Source organism: Phyllobates terribilis, unplaced genomic scaffold, assembly GCF_046119375.1.
Source record: "Phyllobates terribilis strain yellow unplaced genomic scaffold, ASM4611937v1 Scaffold_4__5_contigs__length_816908805, whole genome shotgun sequence".
Classification (NCBI taxonomy): domain Eukaryota; kingdom Metazoa; phylum Chordata; class Amphibia; order Anura; family Dendrobatidae; genus Phyllobates; species Phyllobates terribilis.
This window is the reverse complement of record NW_027362764.1, coordinates 720,008,739-720,032,512: the sequence shown is the minus strand read 5'-3', so window position 1 is coordinate 720,032,512 and position 23,774 is coordinate 720,008,739. Positions and strand designations below refer to the sequence as shown.

The window sequence follows — 23,774 nt, the reverse complement described above, 5'->3', positions numbered from 1 at the left end:
GGGCTCACAGTCTACAAATGATGGGTGAGGGTACAGTAGGTGAGGGTAGAGGAGGTCATGCAGTAATGTGGTGGAGCGGTGGTTACTGCAGGTTGTAGGCTTGTCGGAAGAGGTAGGTCTTCAGGTTTCTTTTGAAGGCTTCCATGGTAGGCGAGAGTCTGATGTGTTGGGGTACAGAGTTCCAGAGTAGGGGCGATGCACGGGAGAAATCTTGTATGCGATTGTGGGAAGAGGAGATAAGAGGGGAGTATAGAAGGAGATCTTGTGAGGATCAGAGGTTGCGTGCAGGTAAGTACCGGGAGACTAGGTCACAGATGTATGGGGGAGACAGGTTGTGGATGGCTTTGTATGCCGTGGTTAGGGTTTTGAACTGGAGTCTCTGGGCAATGGGGAGCCAGTGAAGGGATTGACAGAGGGGGGAGGCTGGGGAATAGCGGGGGGACAGGTGGATTAATCGAGCAGCAGAGTTTAGGATAGATTGGAGGGGTGCAAGAGTGTTGGAAGGGAGGCCACAGAGCAGGAGGTTGCAGTAGTCGAGGTGGGAGATGATGAGGGCATGCACTTTTTGCAGAGTCTTTGCTGAGGAATGCACGGATCCGGGAGATATTTTTGAGTTGGAGTCGGCAGGAAGTGGAAAGGGCTTGGATATGTGGTTTGAAGGAGAGATCAGAGTCCAGGGTTACCCCAAGGCAGCGAGCTTGTGGGACTGGGGAGAGTGAACAGCCATTGACGTTGATGGATAGGTTAGATGGGGGATATGAATGAGAGGGTGGAAAGATGATAAACTCTGGTTTATCCATGATGAGTTTTAGAAATCTGGCAGAGAAGAAGGATGAGATGGCGGACAGACATTGTGGGATTTTGGTTAGTAGGGAGGAGATATCGGGTTCAGAGAGGTAGATCTGTGTGTCATCAGCATTAGAGGTGATACTGAAAGCCGTGAGACTCTATGAGCTGTCCCAGGCCAAAGGTATAGATGGAGAAGAGCAGAGGTCCTAGAACTGAACCTTGGGGGACACCGACAGATAGGGGGCGAGATGAGGAGGTGGTGCGTGAGTGGGAGACGCTGAATGTCCTGTCTGTTAAGTATGAGGAGATCCAAGATAGGGCCAAGTCCGTGATGCCAAGAGAAGAGAGAATCTGTAGTAAGAGGGAATGGTCCACTGTGTCGAAGGCAGATGACAGGTCCAGAAGGAGGAGGATGGAGTAGTGTCGCTTGGATTTGGCAGTTAGTAGGTAGTTGGTGACTTTGGTCAGGGCAGTTTCAGTCGAGTGATGCGGTCGGAAGCCAGATTGCAGGCGGTCGAAGAGGGAACAGGAGGAGAGGTGGGAGGACAGTTCAAGGTGGACTTGTTGTTCTAGTAGTTTTGAGGCAAAGGGGAGAAGTGATATGGGGCGGTAGCTAGTCAGAGAGGATGGGTCAAGGGAGGGCTTTTTGAGGATGGGTGTGGTTGCGGCATGTTTGAAACATGAGGGGAAGACACCGGTTGTTAGTGACAGGTTGAAGAGGTGGGTTAGGGTTGGGATGAAGACTGTGGTAAGGTTAGGGATGAGGTGGGATGGGATTGGGTCAAGGTCGCAAGTGGTGAGGTGTGATTTGGAGAGTAAAGAGGAGACTTGACCTTCTGTAATGGTGGAGGAGTGGGGTTTGGAGGAGGAAGGTTGAGTAGATATGAGGAGGGGTTGTGCGGGCTTTAGGCAAAAGCTTTGTCTGATGGTGTCAATCTTCTGCTTGAAGAATGAGGCAAAGTCTTCGGCTGAGATGAGAGAAGAGGGAGGAGGTGCTGGGGGACGAAGGAGAGAATTGAAAGTGTTAAATAGCTCTTTAGGGTTGTGAGACAGGGAGATGAGAGATGAGAAGTAGGTTTGTTTTGCTGTAGTGAGCGCAGACTTGAAGATAGTGAGGGATTGTTTGAATGCGATGAAGTGCTCGATGGAGTGAGACTTTTTCCATCTCCTCTCTGCAACCCTGGAGGCCCGTTGCAGTTCTTTAGTAAGTTTGGTGTGCCAGGGTTGCCTGTTGATTGTGCGACATTTGGTATGTGTGAGTGGGGCAATCGAGTCGAGAGCTGCAGCTATTGTGGTGTTATATGAAGCCGCAGCAACATCTGCATTGTGTAAGGAATTTATGTCTGTAAGAGGGAGAAGGGATTCAGAGAGTGAGTGTAGGTCAAGGTGTTTTGAGGTTTCTGCGAGCGTGTGTAAGTTTGTGGAGTGGGGATTGTGCACTTGGAGAGGAAAGGGTAGAGAATGTGAGGAGGTTATGGTCAGAGAGAGGGAGTGGTGAGTTAGATAGGGAACAGAGGCGGGTGAAGATGAGGTCCAGTGTGTGGCCATCTTTATGAGTAGCTGCGGAAGACCATTGAGCAAGGCCCAAGGAGGAAGTGAGGGATAGGAGCTTAGAGACAGACGAGTGGGAAGTGTCAATGGGGATGTTGAAGTCACCCATTATGATAGTGGGGATGTCAGTGGAAAGGAAGTGAAGCAGCCAGGTGGTGAAGTGGTCTAAGAAAGTAGTGGCTAGCCCTGGGGGTCGGTAAATGACGGCCAGTTGGAGGTCAGAGGGGGAATAGATGTGCACACAGTGCACCTCAAAAGAGGGGAGTGTAACAGAGGGTGGCAGTGATATTTGGGTGAAAGCGCAGGTATCTGACAGGAGAAAACCTACTCCTCCGCCATGTTTGCCGTTGGGGCGGGGTGTGTGGGAAAGGTGGAATCTGCCATATGAAAGTGCAGCTGGGGAGGCTGTGTCAGAGGGGGTGAGCCAGGTTTCGGTAATGACGAGGAAGGAAAGTTTGTTAGTAATGAAAAGGTCGTGGATGTAGGAAAGTTTGTTGCAGACAGAGCGAGTGTTCCATAGCGCTCCTGTTAGAGCAACTAAGGAAGTGGGGATTAGTTGGATGGGTATGAGGTTAGAAGGGTTGCGACAGTTTGTGGAAGGTCGTGGATAGGAGGTAGAAGTAACTGTGGGGATATGGCGAGGAGGACCAGGATTTGGAGAGATATCTCCAGCAGTGAGGATCTATCTATCTATCTATCTATCTATCTATCTATCTATCTATCTATCTATCTATCTATCTATCTATCTATATTTCTGTCTATCTATCTATCTCTCTGTCTATCTATCTATCTATCTATCTATATCTACTGTATATCTATATCTATTATTTATCTAATATCTATATATTACCTATCCATATATCTATTATCTATTTAATATCTATCTATTATCTATCCATATATCTATTATCTATCTATGTATCTACAAAAAGAAAAAAAAGACCCAGCACCAGTAACATATCAAAAAAGAGAGCAAAGGGGGTGCAAAGCTTCACAGGCAACAGCCTAACCTGAATAGTAGAAACAAAAGATGGAAGCAGCTCTCCAAAAATAATGCAAACTAAAGGACTTTAATGGCCCATGGGGCGACGTTTAGGTTCATAATGTGAAAGGTTGAAAAAGGTTCACGCTATGAGCCAAAATGTAACCACACGGGCCATTAAAGTCCTACAATTTGCACTATTTTTGGAGAGCTGCTTTCATCTTTTGTTTCTATTTATCTATCTATCTATCTATCTATCTATCTATCTATCTATCTATCTATCTATCTATCTCATATCTATCTATCTATCTCATATCTATCTATCTATCTATCTCATATCTATCTATCTATCATCTATCCATCCCATATCTATCTATCTATTCTTCTATCTATCTATCTATCTATCTATCCATCCCATATCTATCTATCTATCTATCTATCTATTATCTATGTATGTCTAGTCTATCCATCCATCCATGTATCCATCCATTCATCAGTCACAGAATGCCGATGTGGCAGCTATACCAAGATCCTGTAAATGTATTCCCTGATCTCCAGTATATACTGTATATAAATGTATAATATTGCATATTAGTTCTATAAATCGATATGTATAAGTAACTCGGTAATGTGCAGATTACGTGAATAGGATCTAGATCAGATGTAAAAAGGAAAAATACAGCCTTTCTGTTAGAGAATTAATTTGCCTCCATTGCTCCTGGCCCATATGGGGGTTTATTCCTTTAACCTGCTGCGTTCCAGGTCCTTGAAATAGTGGTCATGGTTAGAGAGGGACCGGAGCTCAAAGCCTTTCCTCCTCCTCTGTTTTCTCTTCCCGACAGAGACGGCAGCTTTCTTCTAATAATCTGATATCCACTTCACAACAGAAGATTTATTTAGGCTGCCTCTTGTTTTATAAAGGGCTTGGAAGTCTGTAGTAATTTTTGACACTTTGTTATAATGTTTTCTATGACCACCCTCCCCAGCCTCATTTTCATAGGGATACAAAGCGCAGTGATGAAATGATGGTTCATTATAGTGGTACAGAGCTCTTATCTTCATCCGGCAAGAGTCATTTCCTTCTAAAGATTGAAATGCAAATGTGAAAATTAATGATAACTGCATTATCTGATAGCAGAGATAATACTGATTCACTGTCAGGGTAACACACAGCCTTTCTATGATTTCTTCTCCGTCTTCACAATATTCCTCTTACTGTCAAACTATCTCTACTGTTCGCTATGTTTCAGGGGGGCTTTTTCTTTTTCTTTTTTCTTCTTTTTTTTTTTTTTAATTTACATCAAATGGCATTTCTGTAGATTTTCTATCTAGCACATTTTTGCAATCAGAAGAAAAAAGAAATGGAAAGCAGGACTGCTAATCTCAGCCTCCGTCTTAGGTTTCACGGATGCTATTAGCAATGGTTTTGGTTAAATTTGTGCGTTACGTGTTTTTTGTCAGTCTAAGGGATCGTTCAGATGAACGTACTAAACATCTGTCCGTATGCAAAACATGTAGGATACAGCACAATGCAGGTCAATGAAGCATTGGCGGACACAGACCGAAAAGGGCCCCAGTGCAAGTACAGCATATGGGCCCTGTGCAGTTTAATAGCTCATCATAGTGCAAAATTCCACCATATTTAGAGGTGGTAGTGGCCCCCTTACCTCTCGGGCCCCTGTGCGGCTGCACAGGTTGCACCAATGATATGTCCACCCCTGCAATGGAGTCATTCACATTAATTATTTTAGCCATGGACCGATTTATTTGTTTATTTTACTATAGCACCATTAATTCCACAGCACTTTACAGACATTATCGGCACTGTCCCCATTGGGGCTCACAATCTAGACTCCCTATCAGTATAATGTCTTTGGAGTGTGGGAGGAAACCGGAGAACATGGAGAAAACCCACGCAAACACAGTGTCACGCAAGGGGAGGAAAAGAATGAGTGTACAACGATGGGAAGAGGGAGAGGAAGCCCAAATATTAGGGAAAGGGGGAGTGGAGACCCCTAGGCAGATCTGACAGTCACCCTGACTCCCCTAAGGTCCCTAAATAGCTTCCACACCTATCGCCGAGCAGGAAACCTAATCCCTGACTGTCCCTAGCGATAGGCTCTAGATAGGGAGGGGACGGGGTGAGCACTAGTCACCCCCCACTGCAACTAAAGACAAACAGGAAAACAGACAAGGGAAACATTTAGCTTGAGAAGACACCAGAGAGATCACGCCAACTATCCTCCAAGGGAACTCCAAGAAGACACTAGCTGACTACTAGCACTTCAAGCCTGGACAGAGGAACATAGAGCTATCACCTGCAACTCTCTGGAGAGACTGAAGGTATTTAAACATCCAGCAAGTGTGTGTCAATTAGCAGCAGAAGGTGGAGGTCATTGCTAGGTCCTAGATGGAGAAGGATATCACTACACTACAGAGATGAAAAGGTCAAGAAGGTGCCTACAGAGCCAAGCGCAATGACCTTCTACAGCTGGACCCAGAACGAGTGTCTGTCACACCTGACATACCCGTGACACATGGGGAGAACAAACAAACTCCTTGCAGATGTTGTCCTTGGTTAGAATGAACCACTGACCCACTGTGCTAACCACTGAGCCACCACACTGCCCTATGGAGCATTCGCTACTCTGGTTAGACTTGTCCATTATAAGTCAATGAGTGCGTAAAAAAACGGATCACATACAGGTCACCATCCACATGTCGTGGTTTTTTTACAGATCCATTACAATTATTAAGATAGAAAACTGCATTTTTGCTTTATTATTTATTAAATTGTCCATGCAACAACTGAATACCAAAAAAGGGCATACGGATTCAACAATGAGATGGAAAACGACCATATGGAACACAATACGGATGCAAAAACCTCAGTTTTATCTGGATGAAAAACGGACAATTTTGCCTACGCTCGAGTGAACCCGGCCTTAGGCTTCATTCTGACGTCAGTTTTATTCTTGTGGAATAAAAAAAAAAAACAGACCAATGATCAGATTATCATCCGAGTGTTAGTTTTTTACATCAGTGTGGCAATCTGGATTTATCACACACAAAAAATAAAAATTCTGAGCTTCTCCTATCCATTAAACAGATACTAATTGCACAGCGTTTACATGAGACACTGTCTGTTTTGTTCATGGGCCCATTGATTTGAATGGAGGAGTTTGATCTATGACTCTAATCCAGGGATGGGCAATTCATTTTCCCAAGGGGCCATTTCAGAGACCATGACTGTTGAGGTGGGTTGCACCAATAGGCCAAATTTAATTCTGCTCAGTAATAATTTTTTCACTTAGTAATAGTTTTTAGAGGACTTTAACACTGATGGTCTATCCTTAGGATAAGTCATAAATGTTTGATCAGTGGGGGTGCGACACTCGCTACCCCAACCGATCAGCTGTTGTCGCTGTCAGTCAAAACTGCTCCGTTACGGAGCGGCACAGCACAGCTCTGTCAACAGAATAGTGGCCACAGCCAGGTACTACACAACTGCCCCTATCAATAGTGAGTGGATGTGCAGTACCCTGCCATGGCTATTCCCTCGACAGAGCTGTGCGGCTTTGCAACTGAGCAGTTCCGTTAGCCGCCGAAACTGAAAACAGCTGATCGATGGAGGTGCCGGGTGTCAAACTCTCACCGATCAGACATTGATGACCTATCCTAAGGAGGTGGAGGTGCCGGGTGTCAAACTCTCACCGATCAGACATTGATGACCTATCCTAAGGAGGTGGAGGTGCCGGGTGTCAAACTCTCACCGATCAGACATTGTTGACCTATCCTAAGGAGGTGGAGGTGCCGGGTGTCAAACTCTCACCGATCAGACATTGATGACCTATCCTAAGGAGGTGGAGGTGCCGGGTGTCAAACTCTCACTGATCAGACATTGATGACCTATCCTAAGGATGGCCCATCAATGTTAAAGTCCCGAAAACCTCTTTAATACAAGTTATGATAGGGCTTATTGCAACCTGTAGCAGCTAATCAAAACCATATAATTTACTTGTTTTTATAAAGTAAATAAAAAATTGTAAATTATAAAGATTCTATTCAGCTCTAAACATAATAAACTTGATTGGCTGCAGTCCTTACTATGATCTCTCCCATGGTCACAATCTTTGTCTCTTTGTCTCTATCACAATACCTCTCTCTTCCTTTCTTTCTCCTTTTCCGCCCTTTTTCTTGCTCCCATACTTGCTTTCTTCCCTTTGTTCTCCAATTTCGAGAGTGCCGCTGACCTGCGTCTAAACATCATAATGCGTCTATGCAGATCAGATGCAAAATACAATGTTGCATTTGATTTCCAGCCTTTTGGCTGTTTCAGTCCAAGGGCTGGATAGGAACAGATAAGGGCCAAATATGGCCCGTGGACTGCTATTTGCTCGGGTTTGCTCCCCAAAATGCTTTAAGTACCTGATTGTTTTGTTTCTGCAGTCTCCAAAAGTTACAATTCAACTCAATGTGTCAACGTGCAGAAAATGAGGTCTATTGATTGCTCACTCAATATACTAATTAGTCATATTCTGTCAAGAAGGTGGAGATGCCGCTGAGTGAGGTCAAACTCCGTGAAACGTCAACTTCCAGGTAAGGAGAGCAACAGATTGGAGACTACTGCTCTAGATGACATAGAAAGTTCATCTGGTTCTACTGGGAAAGATAATTCCACATTCAATGTGAAGAAATGTAAAGTTATACACGTAGGCACAAATAATATTCAGGCTAGGGGGATTAAAACTAGGAGAGTCACTAGTAGAGAAGGATCTGGGTGTACTTGTAGATCACAGACTAAATAACTGCATGCAATGTCAATCAGCAGCTTCTAAGGCTAGCAGGATATTGTCATCTATTAAAAGCGGAATGGACTTGTGGGACAGGGCCGTAATGCCACCACTTTACAAAATCACAATTGTGACCTCATATGAAATATGCAGTTCAGTTGTAGGTACCAGTACTAGTTCATAGAAAGGATGCCCTGGAGTTAGAAAAGGTACAAAGAAGAGCCATAAAAGTGATAAAGAGCATGAATGATCTTAGCTATGAAGAAAGACTAATAGAATTGCATGTATGATCTTGAGAAAACAGGCCATACAAAAAGAATACTCAAAAGCCAAAAGGGACACTCCCTCCACCTGGAAAAAGAAAGGTTCAATCTCCAGAGGATACAAGGTTTCTTTACAGTAAGAACTATAAATCTGTTGAATAGTCTGCCTCAGGAGCTGGTCACTGCAGGAACCATCAATGGTTTTTAAAAAGAGGCTTAGATGCTTTTTTTTTAGAAGAAAATAACATAAATAATTATGTACATGTGTAAAGTTCTTTTCTAAATGTTTGGTGCAGTGGATCAACAAGGAAAGTTTAGTTCTTTTATTTTTTTATTTTGCATTGCTTATATAGCGTCATTAATTCCACAGCGATTTACAGACATTATCATCATTGTCCCCATTGGGGCTCACAATCTACACTCCCTATCAGTATGTCTTTGGAGTGTTGGAGGAAACTGCAGGAAACCCACGCAAACACGGGGAGAACATACAAACTCCTTACAGAGGTTGTCCTTGGTGGGATTTGAACCCAGGACCCCAGTGCTGCAAGGCTGCAGTGCTAACCACTGAGCCCCCATGCTGCCCATTGGATTGGATCATACACCATGGTTGTCTATGTGCCCCTTCCTTTTGTCCAGTCTCATCTATTGTCCTGTCCCATCCATATTGATTAAAGACATTTGTCTTTAAACAACCAGCATTTATTATTTTTGAACTCACTGTCGCCCCCTACTGAGTTACACTGTGAATAACCTGTCAAATTCTGCCAATTCAATCTCTGTCCTGCCAATCAACAGTGGCCAATCTGGCACTACACCACAAGGTGAAGAATATTAACCTAGAACAAATATGGAAGAAAAATGGACAACTGGAAGAAAAATATTAAACAAAAACAGATACAATAAGGAAATAAAAAATATTCAGCATTTAATACACCCTATAGCATTTTAGAAATTAGTCAGTTTAGAGATGGCTTAAAATATCCAAAATTTCAATTTTTATCGGAAGCTATTACCATCTCAGTGTGTAAAAAGTCCATTGTGTCTACAGGACCATGCATGGAGACGAGGACTAGCAGCAGTTTTGCGGACCTCCGATTGTAACTTATCCCTCAAGAGCTTGGGTACACTTGGGATATTTCATGCTTTAAAGTTTCTGCTCATTTGGATATGTAGCACTAAATCATGATTTTCCAGATTCATTAAGAAAGCAAGTGAGCAGTATGGCTCACAGCTTTTATCGCCCACTAAGTTGGAAAGGAGAAACTCATTAATATTCCAAAAAAAAAACCTCTGCTAATTAAAGCCATATAGCAAATTCTTAAAGGAATTAAAAATAAATAATGACTTGCTACATCAGATGGTATGTATTTAAAGAAGGATTATAGATGTGTCATTATGGTTATCCAGTAAAATCTATTTATACAGGTATTTCACCGCTCGATTAAAAATACTCGCACACTGGCTCAACGAGTGATCTATGACACTGTTTAAAGTCAATGAGCATTCAGACATCCATACAAATCGGTCCGATATCGGACGGCAATGCTGGGAATGGCTGCGGGTTTCCTGACCCAAACGTGACAGCTTCATAGAAATATATGACGGTAACATGTTTGAGTCGGGAGACCCGCGGCCAGTCCGTGTATTTCGGTCCGATATCGGACCAATTTGTATGGATGTTAGAATGCTCCCTAAGGCCACGGCCCCACTATCAGTATTCGGTCAGTATTTTTTCTCAGGAGTAGGAGCCAAAACCAGGTGAGGAAAAGGTATAATAGAAACAAGTCACCAATTCCGCATTTATCACCCACTCCTGAGAAAAAATACTGACTGAATACTGGCCAAATACTGATAGTGGGGTCATGGCCAAAGTAATGAGTACAAGTCAGCATTAAATATTTCTGCGTGAGGTTAGTTTTAAAGCTCTCATGCAAATTTGATAAAAGTTGTCCGATACCATCCATTTTGGCAAGATCAGCCGACCACATAATGGAAGCCTCCCAAGACTCCCCTGACAGATGATGTCATAAGTATGGGGTAGGTGCAATTCAATCACCTCATCTTTTTTTTAGGCGCAGAGATAGGCCGCTGACAGATTATTTTGGTAAGACCTCTCTCATAATGAACACAGGAACAAGCGGCTCGCTGAAGTCGGGAGAGATAGCTGTCAGCTGAACGATCATTGTCTAATGTGTATGGCCAGCTTTAGTCTTAAAGAAGAAAGCATAAAAAGATCATATGAAATTAGGAAAGGATGGCTGCTGCGGTCCAGTAATAGTCCACTCTGGTCCATAGACGATGTCTGGCGTTGCAACTCAATTCCTTTCAAGTGACCGCAGTAGAGTCTAATACCGGCCAAAATCCATGTACAAGAGTGGTACTAACTAATTTTTCTCTATTCATGGAATGTTTCCATGTGCTTACAGCAGTATATTGTTAAAGAAAATTATTCCCCAAAAAATTAATATGGAGGGGGGGGGGTCACATTTTCCAGGACCTCATCTAATGGAACAATAAGGGCCAGTACAAAGAGTATCTCTTGAGCTGGAGGACCCAGCATGTTGATACATTACGTAGGGAGTTGGTTTTACTGGGATTTGTGTAATGCTATATTTCCACAGTTTGATGGCGATTCAGGGTAACTGAACACTTGCTGCTTCAATATTGACAGATAATCATCATGGGACCCTTCCCAATAAAGAGATTGCCCAAAATGGACAACTCTATAAAATACCTCCACTTCGATCTGTAGAAACGACATGCATGTGATTTATTTAGAATTATACATTGATCATGTCAACTCATCATATAAGAGCAAGAGGAGAGGATGGGGAATAAAGGTTCATTTTTATTAGACGGATCAAGACCGTTGGGAGAAGATACAGATTACATATTTGAAAAAACTTTTTGACTTTGCAGGTGATCAATGAGTGGAACAGGCGGCCACGAGAGGTGGTGAGTTCTCCTTCGATGGACGTCTTCACACAGAGGCTGGACAGATATCTGTCTGAGATGGTTTAGTGAATCCTGCATTGAGCAGGGGGTTGGACACGATGACCCTGGAGGAGCCCTCCAACTCTAACCTTCTATGATTCTATGTTTCTAACTGCAAATCGATTGGCGGTCATTTAATAGCCTGACCACACTTACCTACTCACAGAATGATCGTTATCACATTCGTTCTGTGGGCACAGAATACCATTGTTCTCAGCATGTCGAGCTGGAGAATCGACTCGTAGGACTCCAGATCAATGGCCAGGTCAGTACACAGTGATCACTGAAAGAGAAGCCTGCGAATTTCCTCTTACCACCTGGCGCCTGGTAATCTCGGCTCCTTTTTTGATTAACCGGGCTGGCGAAACATTGGTATGTGTGCCATGCCACAATGATGATGTTGGCTAATCAAAAGAAGAGCCAGGAATGCCGGAAGGTTAGAGGAAATTCTTAGGCCTCCTGTCCAGCGGTCACTGTATACTGACCAGGTCGATGGACCAGAGTCCTGAGAATCGAATTCTCCCAACTCTGTTGGCAGCACAAGTCCTGTTTACTCAGGACAATGTGCTGCCGAGAACAATGATTTTTAAGCAACCTTAAAAATAATTGAATCTGATGAAAAAACATTTCGCTCGCTCATTGGATGATTAGCAACCTGTTTAGACAGGTCAATTATCGTCACGTTTAAGAGCACCAGATATACAACACCATTATATCAGTTAGCTCTTGGGGGCCATTTAGTAGAAATTAGTAAATTCCATCCTTATCTGCAACTACCAAGTTCTATACGTGGCTATTGATTATCATAAATACCTAGATTACTAAACAACATAACCATATGTAACCGAGGCATCAGATCTGTGTGACGTCCTATCACAAATGAGCTAAAGGGTAAAGCAGAATCTTCTAAAATAAAGTTTAAAGAAGCGCTAAAAATTTGGCGTTCCCCCTTAGCAAGTCAACAGAAGATAAAGGATCATATGACCCGAGCATACATATTATCACTGATCAATACAGTTCTCTGCAGCCGTTTCTAGATCCATAACGACTAGTATCTCCTCACTGTCGCAACGATGAGACCGCCGGATAAGCAAAGGGTTAACAAACACAAATAACATGTAATATATTCTAATAGAATTCCCCTCACCTGGTCCATCCCAGCCATCTGCCAGTGTCCCAGCTTGTAAAGTTTTGTCTGACATTGCCTCTCCATCCAACTCTGTTGTTTCATGACCGCCATCTTCACCGGCTGAAAGTCAAATAAAGAGGGACGTGATTGATTAAAAGTGGAGAGTCCCAGATTGCGAAGATATTATATATATGTATATATATATATCAGTGTACACACAGACGGACGTATAGATTTGTACATATAAGTGTAATGGAAACATGCAAATTGCTATACAAGAAATACAATATCCACCGGCCGCCCGGCCCCTAAGGAGGATAATAGTCGCACTGCTCCGAGCGTGTTTTACATTCAGATCTGATTCCTTCTGCAAGCTATAATCCTTTGTTTAAAAGTCTGGCAAACATTTCTTCTTTTATGTACACACTCCTTCAGTATTCCTGTGATCTTAGTTTTTATTATATGTGTTCTTCTCTTCTGCTATATTGCAATTTCCTTTAAGAAGTATTAAACAAATGGATTCCGAATTGGAGCCTGGATATTATTTCTACTGCGACTAGAGTTCAGATGAAAGCAGAGAAAGTAATTGTATCATGGCGTTTGCTTGGTGAGAAATGAGAACTTTTCTTTCAGGTTCATAAAGACGGAGCAGAACGTTCAGGAAGGAGGGGGTTAAATATATTCTTTAACCTTTGAAGCCCCACAGGGACCGGACTGACATCAAGTTACTGGTGTAATATCAACTTCAGAAAAGAAGGGTCAAGCACTAATTTGTTCATTGGCTGCAAACTTTAGACCAAGCAACACATCCATTTTTGTTTTGCTCTAGTACATACCCTACCCATTAACATTAAAGGGGTTAAACACCTTTGCCCTGGCTGCAGTTTGTTTAAAAAAAAAAAAGAAAAACGGCCCCTTACTTACTCTCCCACAGTACAGAGCTGAGTCTCCAATAGTGTGGAGCCACCCCCGTAGTGTTCGGGTTCAGTTCGGTTCGTCGAACACCTTAGAACACCGTCGAACACCGTTAAAACCAATGGCAGGCAAACAAAAACATATAGAAAAGGTGTCCAAAAGCTGACAAACTGCTCAGAAGACACCCTCTTTAAAAAAGCCGGCCGGCAATTCAGCAGCGGCATACACCGGTACCCGACAATTTAGACAAGAAGGAATAGAGCATCACACATAGATTAGATAGATAGAAACATGTCAATCACATATATAAGAAGTACAGTGATAGTGTTGATTGCTATACTTGTCATTTAGTGTTAAAATAAAGGATTTATTAAAAAAAAAATTGGCGTGGGGTTCCCCGTAATTTTAGTCTCTAGCGGAGGTTAAGCAGACAGCTGGGGCAGATGTTTGAAGCCTGGGAAGGGGGTAATACCCACGGAGCTTCCCAGGCTACTAATATCATCCCCCAGCTGAATACCTAGCCTTTACTAGCTATTAAAATAGGGGACCCCCAAAAAAATGACGTGGGGTCCCTCCCTATTTTATTAGCTAGCAAAGGCTAGGCAGACAGCTGTGGGCTAATATTAATAGCCCAGGAAGGGTGCCATGAATATTGGCCCGCTCCCAGGCTAGAAACACCAGCCGTCAGCCGCCCCAGAAATGGCGCATCCATAGGAGGCGCCAATTCTGGCACTTAGCCTCGCTTTTCCCACTGCCCTGTAGCGGTGGCAGTGGGGTAATAGGGTTGGGGTTGATGTCAGCTTATAATGCCAGCTGACATCAAGCCCAGGTTAGTAATGGAGAGGCGTCTATAAGACACCCCCATTACTAACCCCATAGTCAAAGTTACAAAAAAACACAAACACCCAGAATAAAGTCCTTTAATTGAAATAAACACACAATTCTTTATTGTTCTAAATTAAACCATACTTACCATCACGCCCATTCCAGCTGAAGCCAACGATCTCCTGCAATAAAAGTAAAATAATAAAGCAACATCATCCTTACCTTTCCATGGTTCCCACGACAGCTTCAGCTCTGCTACATTCACATGACAGGCTGGACCGCAGCAGAACGCTGCCATCCAGCTTGCCATGTGGCAGACACTGAGAAGCGCAGGCATGCTTGCGCTCCTCAGTGTTTGGCTGTGACGGCATCCAGATGAGCCGAGTTCATGTCCAATGAACTCAGCTCACCTCATGCACGTCACTGACAGCGCGGGAAAATTCTCAGCGCTCAGAGCTTGAGCAGGAGAATTCTCCCACGCTGGGATGGCATTGAGATGACAGGCTGGATCACAGCTGAGCGCTGCCATCCAGCTTGTCATCCTTCAGAGACACTGCAGAGCGCAAGCATGCCTGTGCTCTGCAGTGTCTATGAAGGATGGCATGCTGGATGGCAGCGCTCAGCGCTTGAGCAGGAGAATTTTCCCACGCTGTCAGTGACGTGCATGGGGTGAGCTGAGTTCATTGGACATGAACTCGGCTCATCTGGATACCGTCAGATGAGGGTAGCTTCCTCCATTGGGTGGCACAGAAGAGACAGCTTTCTCTTTTCTGGAGAAGAGATAATTTGCATATCTAAAACTGTAGGTACTTTGACATACAGCAGGGGTTTACAGATTTATATGGGCAACGTATTACAGACTTTTACAAGATGAGTCTGTTACAACTTGCTTTAAAGCTTTTTCTCTATATTTTAAGCCCCCTTCACATGTCTGCATTTTTTTCACGGATACCACACATACCCATTATAACCTATTATGATCTTCACATGTCTGCTTTTTTCCAGCAGCATGGATGACAAGAGCCAATACAAGTCTAAGGGTCCGTGAAAAACACGGATGTTGTCCGTGTGCCGAAAGTGTTTAATATTGCAAAGTATAGGAGAAGCTTTGTAATTTCATCCTTATCCATACCGTAAAAAATGGCACACTGATGACACCGGTACTGTTTTTCCTAGTACCGGTTTTATACGGTGAAGAAAGCCTTAATTTAAGAGCAAGACAACCATGGGGTGGTAGAAGAAAGAGAAAAACACCTAACAAGTTGCACTAAATCTAATATTTCATATGCCCCATTATGTCTAATTTTGATAAATTTGCAATTTTTGCCATTTTAGGTTGACAGACCCTTCAACGCTGTTGATGAATGTCCTCTAACACCAGATTGTTTTGCTATTATACATTATGCATATATAAGGTGTATCCTGATATATAAATTATGTATTCACGGCAGCTGACTACGGCACCGCTAAACACAATAAGCTGTACATTAATAAGATGGAGCATCTCACTAGCGAGGGGGTCGGACCTGGAAAATAACAAATCTAGGCAGAAAAGATAATGTGGAGCCTGCAGGTGGGGTCTGCAAGCTGTTAACACGGGGGGTGTTCAATCAGCTCTAATCAGTGATCTATCAGTGTCCTCATTCTAGCCATATCCTGCGAAACAAGGAGTCAAAGATTCAGGTCAATAAGCTTATAGGCGATTTGCACAAACGTCTCCTACAGCAAGGTAACATCCAAAGTCAAATTGGCTTTTCTTCCAAGTACATGCATTTGTTTGTTTAGGCTAAACTTGTAATTCACCCTTCTAAATAGACTTAACATAATATAACAAGTAAGAAGAAGAAAGCCAATAAAAAGAAAGTTGCAAGGGCTGATTCTGGATATTTACTCACTGATCCATTTAAAGTAGATACACCCTAAATGTCTCTCTATTTATTTTGATAATATAATACATTTTTATAATATGGTTTAATAAAAAAAAATCCTACCCTTCTCACTCTTAACTAACTGCTTTTTTTTTTATCTATTTCTGTTTTGATCACACTTTGTTTGAGAATTACCAGTACATGCTGGGAAACTCAAATGAGACATCAGTGATCACAGCCTCTATCCCCATCCTGAACAAAGTATCATCAGTGACATCAGTTTCAGGAGCTGGTCTAGTCCCTGCTGTACTGAGCATGTGATGGTTGTCAATTACAACATATGCTCAGTACAAGATCCCTTCTTATTGAGCACTGTTCTTCTCAATGCACAGTCACAGTGTGCTCCTTCACCAGCTGTAATTAGAAGAGATAAGCCAGCAACAGAGCGCACTGTCAGTGCTTATTGTAATGAGAGAACCCAGTGAGCAGAGGCCAGCCCTGTCCCTGAAAATAATGTTTGTTATGGGGGCGGTGCATTGTAATGTTCTCTTCTTACAATGTGCACTGACACTGCACTCTGTTGCCGGTTGCTAATTAGAGCCGATGAGGGAGCGCACTGTCACTGTGCACTGTGAAGAATATTGCACAGAAAGAAGGGAGCTCGTAGTGAGCATATCTCGGAATTGACAAATTGACAACCGAACACACGTTCAGTACAACAGGGACTTACCCAGCCCATGAATCAGATGGTCACTAATGACGCTTCATTTTAGGGTGGGGACAGATTCTGCGGTAGTGACATCCCTTTGAGTATCCCAGCATGTATTAGGGATTCTCAAACAATGTGTCATCAAAACGGAAATAAGTAGAAAATAAGATAAAATAAAGCAGTTAGATTGGAGAGGGAACGATGTGGACTTTGTAATTAAACCATATTAGAAAAACTATTATATTATTAAAATAAATAGAAAGACATTTAGGATCAAAATCAATATTAGTTTCGGCCCACCCCTTTAAAGAATATTAATAAGAAAAAGCTAAACAATATGCCCATATATTAGGAAAGTGCTTTCTATTGATCCCTGTTTGGCACAAGTTAGAGAGTTGGCTTTCTCGGCATGGGGCTCACTGCACTGTCTACAGGAGTTGAGGAAACAAAAGCTGCTACTACAAGACCCATAATCCTCAATGGAGAGCACCACATACATACAAACAAGTGTAAGGAGATGGACATACTACCCAGGTTCCCCGTTGAAGGCGTATTGTTATGATGTGTAATGTGTTTTGTGACATGCGTTATTAGTGACAGCGTTGTAGTTTGACCAACAGTAGGGAGAGTTAGGGTAAATTATAGGGACTAGCCCAGAGTGGGGGGGGGGGCTAAAGTGCAAGAACAGAGACAGCTTCCTGTCAGGAGGTCAGAAAGGGCCCAGTATGCAACAGAATCAGACCTAAGGTCTAACTAGTCAACAGACCTGCGTGATGTGGGTGTCCCTGATGAGAGAGGAGACCGAGGCAGTGGATAGAGAGATCCAGAGCAAAGGAAGGAAAAGTGATCAAATGACAGAGTGATGCATTGGAGACGGCTCCTGGGATAGGATGCCTAGCAGTTCATCTACAAACTCTCCAGTAAGACTATCACAACTAGCTCACTTATGGATTCTTATTTCACTCTGCAGCCAGTAATAGAAAGTACAACATAGAGGTTATAAAAAGCAAACAGGGCAAACATTTTTAATGAAACCCAATTGTAAAAATGAATTTCAGCCCCAAAATATATGTATTTAAGTCATTTTCACCTAAGGTAGATAACCCGTTTAAGTTCATAGGGGAAGGTATTTTACAGTGCACAACAGACTTCCTGTCCAGTTTCTAATACAAAGACATCTGCTAATAACAATAAATCTCAATTATAATGTGATTGTTCTCAACAAAACTTTTATCAGGACATGAAAAATTTGACAGAAATAAACATTTCTGAATATTATCGGAAGCTCACGGTTTATGATAAGGTGATAGTTTTTGTAGATTGCGCTGCAGTCTGATGACAGAAATTTATTATATTATTATATTATGGTTTCTAGCGAGAATTATTTAATGCACAGCTAAGAGCATAGGGACGACCATTTGGGTTGTAATATAAGTACATTTTCACGAACGGTTTCTGCTTTACCTTTAGGGTCACAGTGCGCCTAAAGAATACCCACGTTGCCAAGCAACCGAGCGAAAGACGGCGCGGAAGTTAAACATTTCATAGAAGAAGCATAAAATCCAGGACTGTGGTAGACCCGGAATAATTAAAGCAGATAACAAGGAAGATATTGTATAAATACACTTATCTGTCGTTATAAACACGGCGTATTTTATCTTTGCAGTTAAAAATCACATATGACATTTATTATGTGGTTACCGCAAAAGATTTCTTAAAGGGACCGTGAACTCTGACATGTGCTTTTCGTATTCGTAATTGGCACTGGGCAAAGTAGATTTAGTTCCAACTTATTTCTTTATGGCAGTAACAAAACTTTTTTTTTTTTCCATACTTGATAGGCACTAGTGATGAGCGAGCACTAAAATGCTCGGGTGCTCGATGCTCGGGTCGAGCACATTGGAATACCCGAGTGCTAGGCCCGAGCAACGAGCCCAATGTCAGTCTATGGGAAACTCAAGCATTTTTCCGGTGGCCCCCCCCGGAGTTCTGCAGGGGGCCTACAAATTGCCCAAATCGATTGGAACAGTGCTGAAATTACATGGGGACAGCATGGGGAAGACCCCTGGAAGCATTTCTGACTCCCAGATCACTGTTGTCAACAACGTTGTCAGAGTATTACACCACTTTTACGGACTCACAATAAAACATACAAAAACGAAACCAAAATGGATTTTCCTGGAAAAAATGCTATGGAACATTCTTTCCAGGGGAATGACTTGTAAATAACACAAAATAAATACCCCCCCCCCCCCCAAAAAAATGCTCCAAGCTTCAGAGCCGCCACCAGGTTCCGGCCATTGTCACACCCGACCATGCCTGGCTCTAGGTTCAGCGCTGACAGCCACAGATCTGCTTGCTCTGTTACAGCTATCAACAACTCTTCAAAGGTGAGCGGTTTGTCCCCTAAGCATATTAGCTTCAGCAGCGCCTGCTGCCGCTTGGCCGAGGCAGTGCTTCAGGCTTGCCACTGATGTGGCCATTTCGGAGATGGAGGCTGAAGAGGAGGAGGTGCAGGAGCTGTAGAATGTAGGGGCAACCCTGAATGACCCAGAGCTCGCAATCCTCGCCGTCGGGAGGACTTGTTCCGTCCCAAGGTCCGACTGGTCCCTGCTTCCACTATATTAACCCAGTGTACCGTCAACGAGATGTACCATCCCTGTCCACAAGCACTTGTCCACGTGTCCATGGTTAGCTGCACATTCCCAGTAACTGCATTGTTGAGGGCACGGCTAATGTTCTGGGACACGAGTTTGTGTAATGCGGGGACGGCACACCGGGAGAAATAGTGGCGGCTGGGGATCGAGTACCGAGGGACAGCCGCCGCCATCAGGTTGTGGAAAGATTCCGTCTCCACGAGTCTATCAGGCAACATTTCAAGCACAAGCATTCAAGAAATGTGTGAGTTTAGTAGTGTGGCCTGTGGGACGTTGGCTGCTTATTTGCACTTGCATTCCAAAGACTAGAGTAGGGACAACTGAACGATGCGCTGCGACAAAGACGTGGATGGCAATTGTGAAACGACAGGTGCAGGACGGGAGGCATCTTTTCCTCCTCTATGGACAGGGGATTGGTGTGCAAGCACAACAACGGAACAGGCAGTGGTGTCACCTGCAGACACTGTTTCTGGGCCCTGGCGTTCGGCCCACCTAGTCGGGTGCTTTGCTGTCATGTGCCTGATCATGCTGGTGGTGGTCAGGCTGGTAGTTTTGCTGCCCTGCTGATGCTGGCCTGGCATGTGGTGCAAATGGCCTTTTTGGGGTTATCCGGACAGTCTTTAAAAAAAAAACAGACTCGGGAAGACCTAACAGTTGCCCTGGCAACTTCTGTCATTTTGGTGTTCCGGGGAACAGTTGGCTGCCTTGTGTCTGTGGCCACCACACTGCTTCTTCCTGCCTATTGTGGTGCCACACCTCCCTCCCCCTGTGTGCTGCTGTCCTCGCTCTGCTTGTCACCTTGCCAGGTTGGGTCAGTGACTTAATCCTCCACCACCTCGTCTTCCACGTACGCACTCTGGTCCTCCTCCTGACTTTTTGGCAATTGTGTCTCATCATCATCCATGTCTTGCGACAGTAATTGCACTTTTCCACCGTCGCCTTAGTGTGACCATGGCTGCTCAAATATTTGGGCATCACTACATGCGATCACCTCTTGCCCCACTTGAAGCTTGCCGGGTGAGAGGCCCGAATCTATAAATGGAAAAGTGAACAGCTCTTCTGAGTGTCCAAGTGTGGGATCACTTGTCTCTGGACACTCGGCATGATGGGAGGAAGACTCGGCATGATGTGGTTCAGACTCATGCCTACTGAGTAGTGTTGAGCGATACCTTCCAATATCGGGAAATATCGGATCGGATTGGATCGGACCGATACCCAAAAAGTATCGGATATCGCCGATTCCGATACTGGAAACCAATGCAAGTCAATGGGACACAAATATCGGAATAAAAATAAACCCTTTCTTTCCTTGTAGGTTAATTCTACATGAAGGAAAACAACTAAGAATAATGTAGAATGACAGGAAAAGCCGGCAATTCAGCAGCGGCATACACCTGTACCCGACAATTTACAACAGAAAGAATAGAACATCACACATAGATTAGATAGATAGAAACATGTCAGTCACATATATATGAAGTACAGTGACAGTGTTGCTTACTGTACTTGTCATTTAGTGTAAAGGATTTATTTAAAAAAATAACAGTGTTTTCATGCACCGTCTCTTTAAAAAAGCCGGCCGGCAATTCAGCAGCGGTACCCGACAATTTAGAATAGAAAGAATAGAGAATCACACATAGATTAGATACATAGAAACATGTCAGTCACATATATAATAAGTACAGTGACAGTGTTGATTACTGTACTTGTCATTTAGTGTTAAAATAAAGGATTTATTAAAAAAAAAATTGGTGTGGGGTTCCCCGTAATTCTAGGCTCTAGCGGAGGTCAAGCAGACAGCTGGGGCAGGTGTTTGAAGCCTGGGAAGGGGGTAATACCCACGGAGCTTCCCAGGCTACTAATATCAGCCCCAAGCTGAATACCTAGCCTTTACTAGCTATTAAAAAGGGGGACCCCCCCAAAAAAATGACGTGGGGTCCCCCCTATTTTAATAGCTAGCAAAGGCTAGGCAGACAGCTGGGGGCTGATATTAATAGCCCAGGAAGGGTGCCATGAATATTTGCCCTCTCCCAGGCTAGAAACACCAGCCGTCAGCCGCCCCAGAAATGGCGCAACCATAGGATGCGCCAATTCTGGCACTTAGCCTCACTCTTCCCAATGCCCTGTAGCGGTGGCAGTGGGGTAATAGGGTTGGGGTTGATATCAGCTTATAATGCCAGCTGACATCAAGCCCAGGTTAGTAATGGAGAGGCGTCTATTAGACACCCCCATTACTAACCCCATAGTCAAAGTTAAAAAAAAAACACAAACACCCAGAATAAAGTCCTTTAATTGAAATAAACACACAATTCTTTATTGTTCTAAATTAAACCATACTTACCGTCACGCCCATTCCAGCTGAAGCCAACGATCTCCTGCAATAAAAATAAAATAATAAAGCAACATCATCCTTACCTTTACATGGTTCCCACGACGGCTCCAGCTCTGCTACATTGACATGACAGGCTGGATCGCAGCCAAAAGCTGCCATCCAGCTTGCCATGCCGCAGAGACTGAGAAGTGCAGGCATGCTTGCGCTCCTCAGTGTCTCGCTGTGATGGCATCCAGATGAGCCGAGTTCATGTCCAATGAACTCAGCTCACCTCATGCACGTCACCGACAGCGTGGGAAAATTCTCCTGCACTCAGCGCTTCAGCGTGAGAATTCTCCCACGCTGTCAGTGACGTGCATGAGGTGAGCTGAGTTCATTGGACATGAGCTCACCTCATGCACGTCACTGACAGCGTGGGAAAATTCTCCTGCATTCAGCGCTTCAGCGTGAGAATTCTCCCACGCTGGCAGTGACGTGCATGAGGTGAGCTGAGTTCATTGGACATGAGCTCACCTGATGCACGTCACTGACAGCGTGGGAGAATTCTCACGCTGAAGCGCTGAGTGCAGGAGAATTTTCCCACGCTGTCAGTGACGTGCATGAGGTGAGCTGAGTTCATTGGACATGAGCTCACCTCATGCACGTCACTGACAGCGTGGGAAAATTCTCTTGCACTCAGCTCTTCAGCGTGAGAATTTTCCCACGCAGTCAGTGACGTGCATGAGGTGAGCCGAGTTCATTGGACATGACCTCGGCTCATCTTTATGCCGTCACAGCCAGACACTGAGGAGCGCAAGCATGCCTGCGCTTCTCAGTGTCTGCAGCATGGCAAACTGGATGCGCCATTTCTGGGGCGGCTGACAGATGGTATTTCTAGCCTGGGAGGGGGCCAATATTCATGGCACCCTTCCTGGGCTATTAATATCAGCCCCCAGCTGTCTGCCTAGGCTTTGCTAGCTATTAAAATAGGGGGGACCCCACGTCATTTTTTTGGGGGGGTCCCCCTTTTTAATAGCTAGTAAAGGCTAGGTATTCAGCTGGGGGCTGATATTAGTAGCCTGGGAAGCTCCGTGGGTATTACCCCCTTCCCAGGCTTCAAACATCTGCCCCAGCTGTCTGCTTAACCTCTGCTAGAGCCTAAAATTATGGGGAACCCCACGCCAATTTTTTTTTTTTTTCCTTTTTTTTAACACTAAATGACAAGTACAGTAAGCAACACTATCACTGTACTTATTATATATGTGACTGACATGTTTCTATGTATGTAATCTATGTGTGATGCTCTATTCTTTCTGTTGTAAATTGTCGGGTACCGCTGCTGAATTGCCGGCCGGCTTTTTTAAAGAGACGGTGCATGAAAACACTATTATTTTTTTTAATAAATCCTTTACACTAAATGACAAGTACAGTAAGCAACACTATCACTGTACTTATTATATATGTGACTGACATGTTTCTATCTATCTAATCTATGTGTGATGCTCTATTCTTTCTGTTGTAAATTGTCGGGTACCGGTGTATAACGCTGCTGAATTGCCGGCCGGCTTTTTTAAAGAGACGGTGCATGAAAACACTATTATTTTTTTAAAAAAATCCTTTAACACTAAATGACAAGTACAGTAAGCTGAGCGCTGCCATCTAGCTTGTCATCCTTCAGAGACACTGCAGAGCGCAGGCATTATGGGAACTTCCGATTCCGGTATTCGATATTCTAAAAGTATCGGAACTCAGTATCGGAACTCAGTATCGGAATGCTCAACACTACTACTGAGACTTAACCGTGTGGAACACAGGGTGGTGGTGGCAAAGTGACTGGAAGCATTATCTGCAATCCAATCAACAGCCTTTTCACACTGCTCTGGCTTCAAGAGTGGTGTTACGCGGCCCCCTAGTAATTGGGACAAGAAGGTAGGTCGACATGATGTGGGTATTTGTTGTGCTTCCTCACCAGGCACAGTTTCATC

General features: G+C 43.8%; 1 protein-coding gene across 1 annotated transcript in view; it reads right to left on the bottom strand.

Moving 5' to 3' along the window:
* The window catches only part of ZFPM2 (zinc finger protein, FOG family member 2), a 588,691-nt gene that overhangs the window by 450,303 nt on the left and 114,614 nt on the right, over positions 1 to 23,774 (bottom strand). The window contains exon 3 of the mRNA XM_073679761.1: positions 12,523 to 12,624. Coding sequence (XP_073535862.1) covers positions 12,523 to 12,624 — 102 coding nt within the window. The remainder of the gene's footprint in view (positions 1 to 12,522; positions 12,625 to 23,774) is intronic.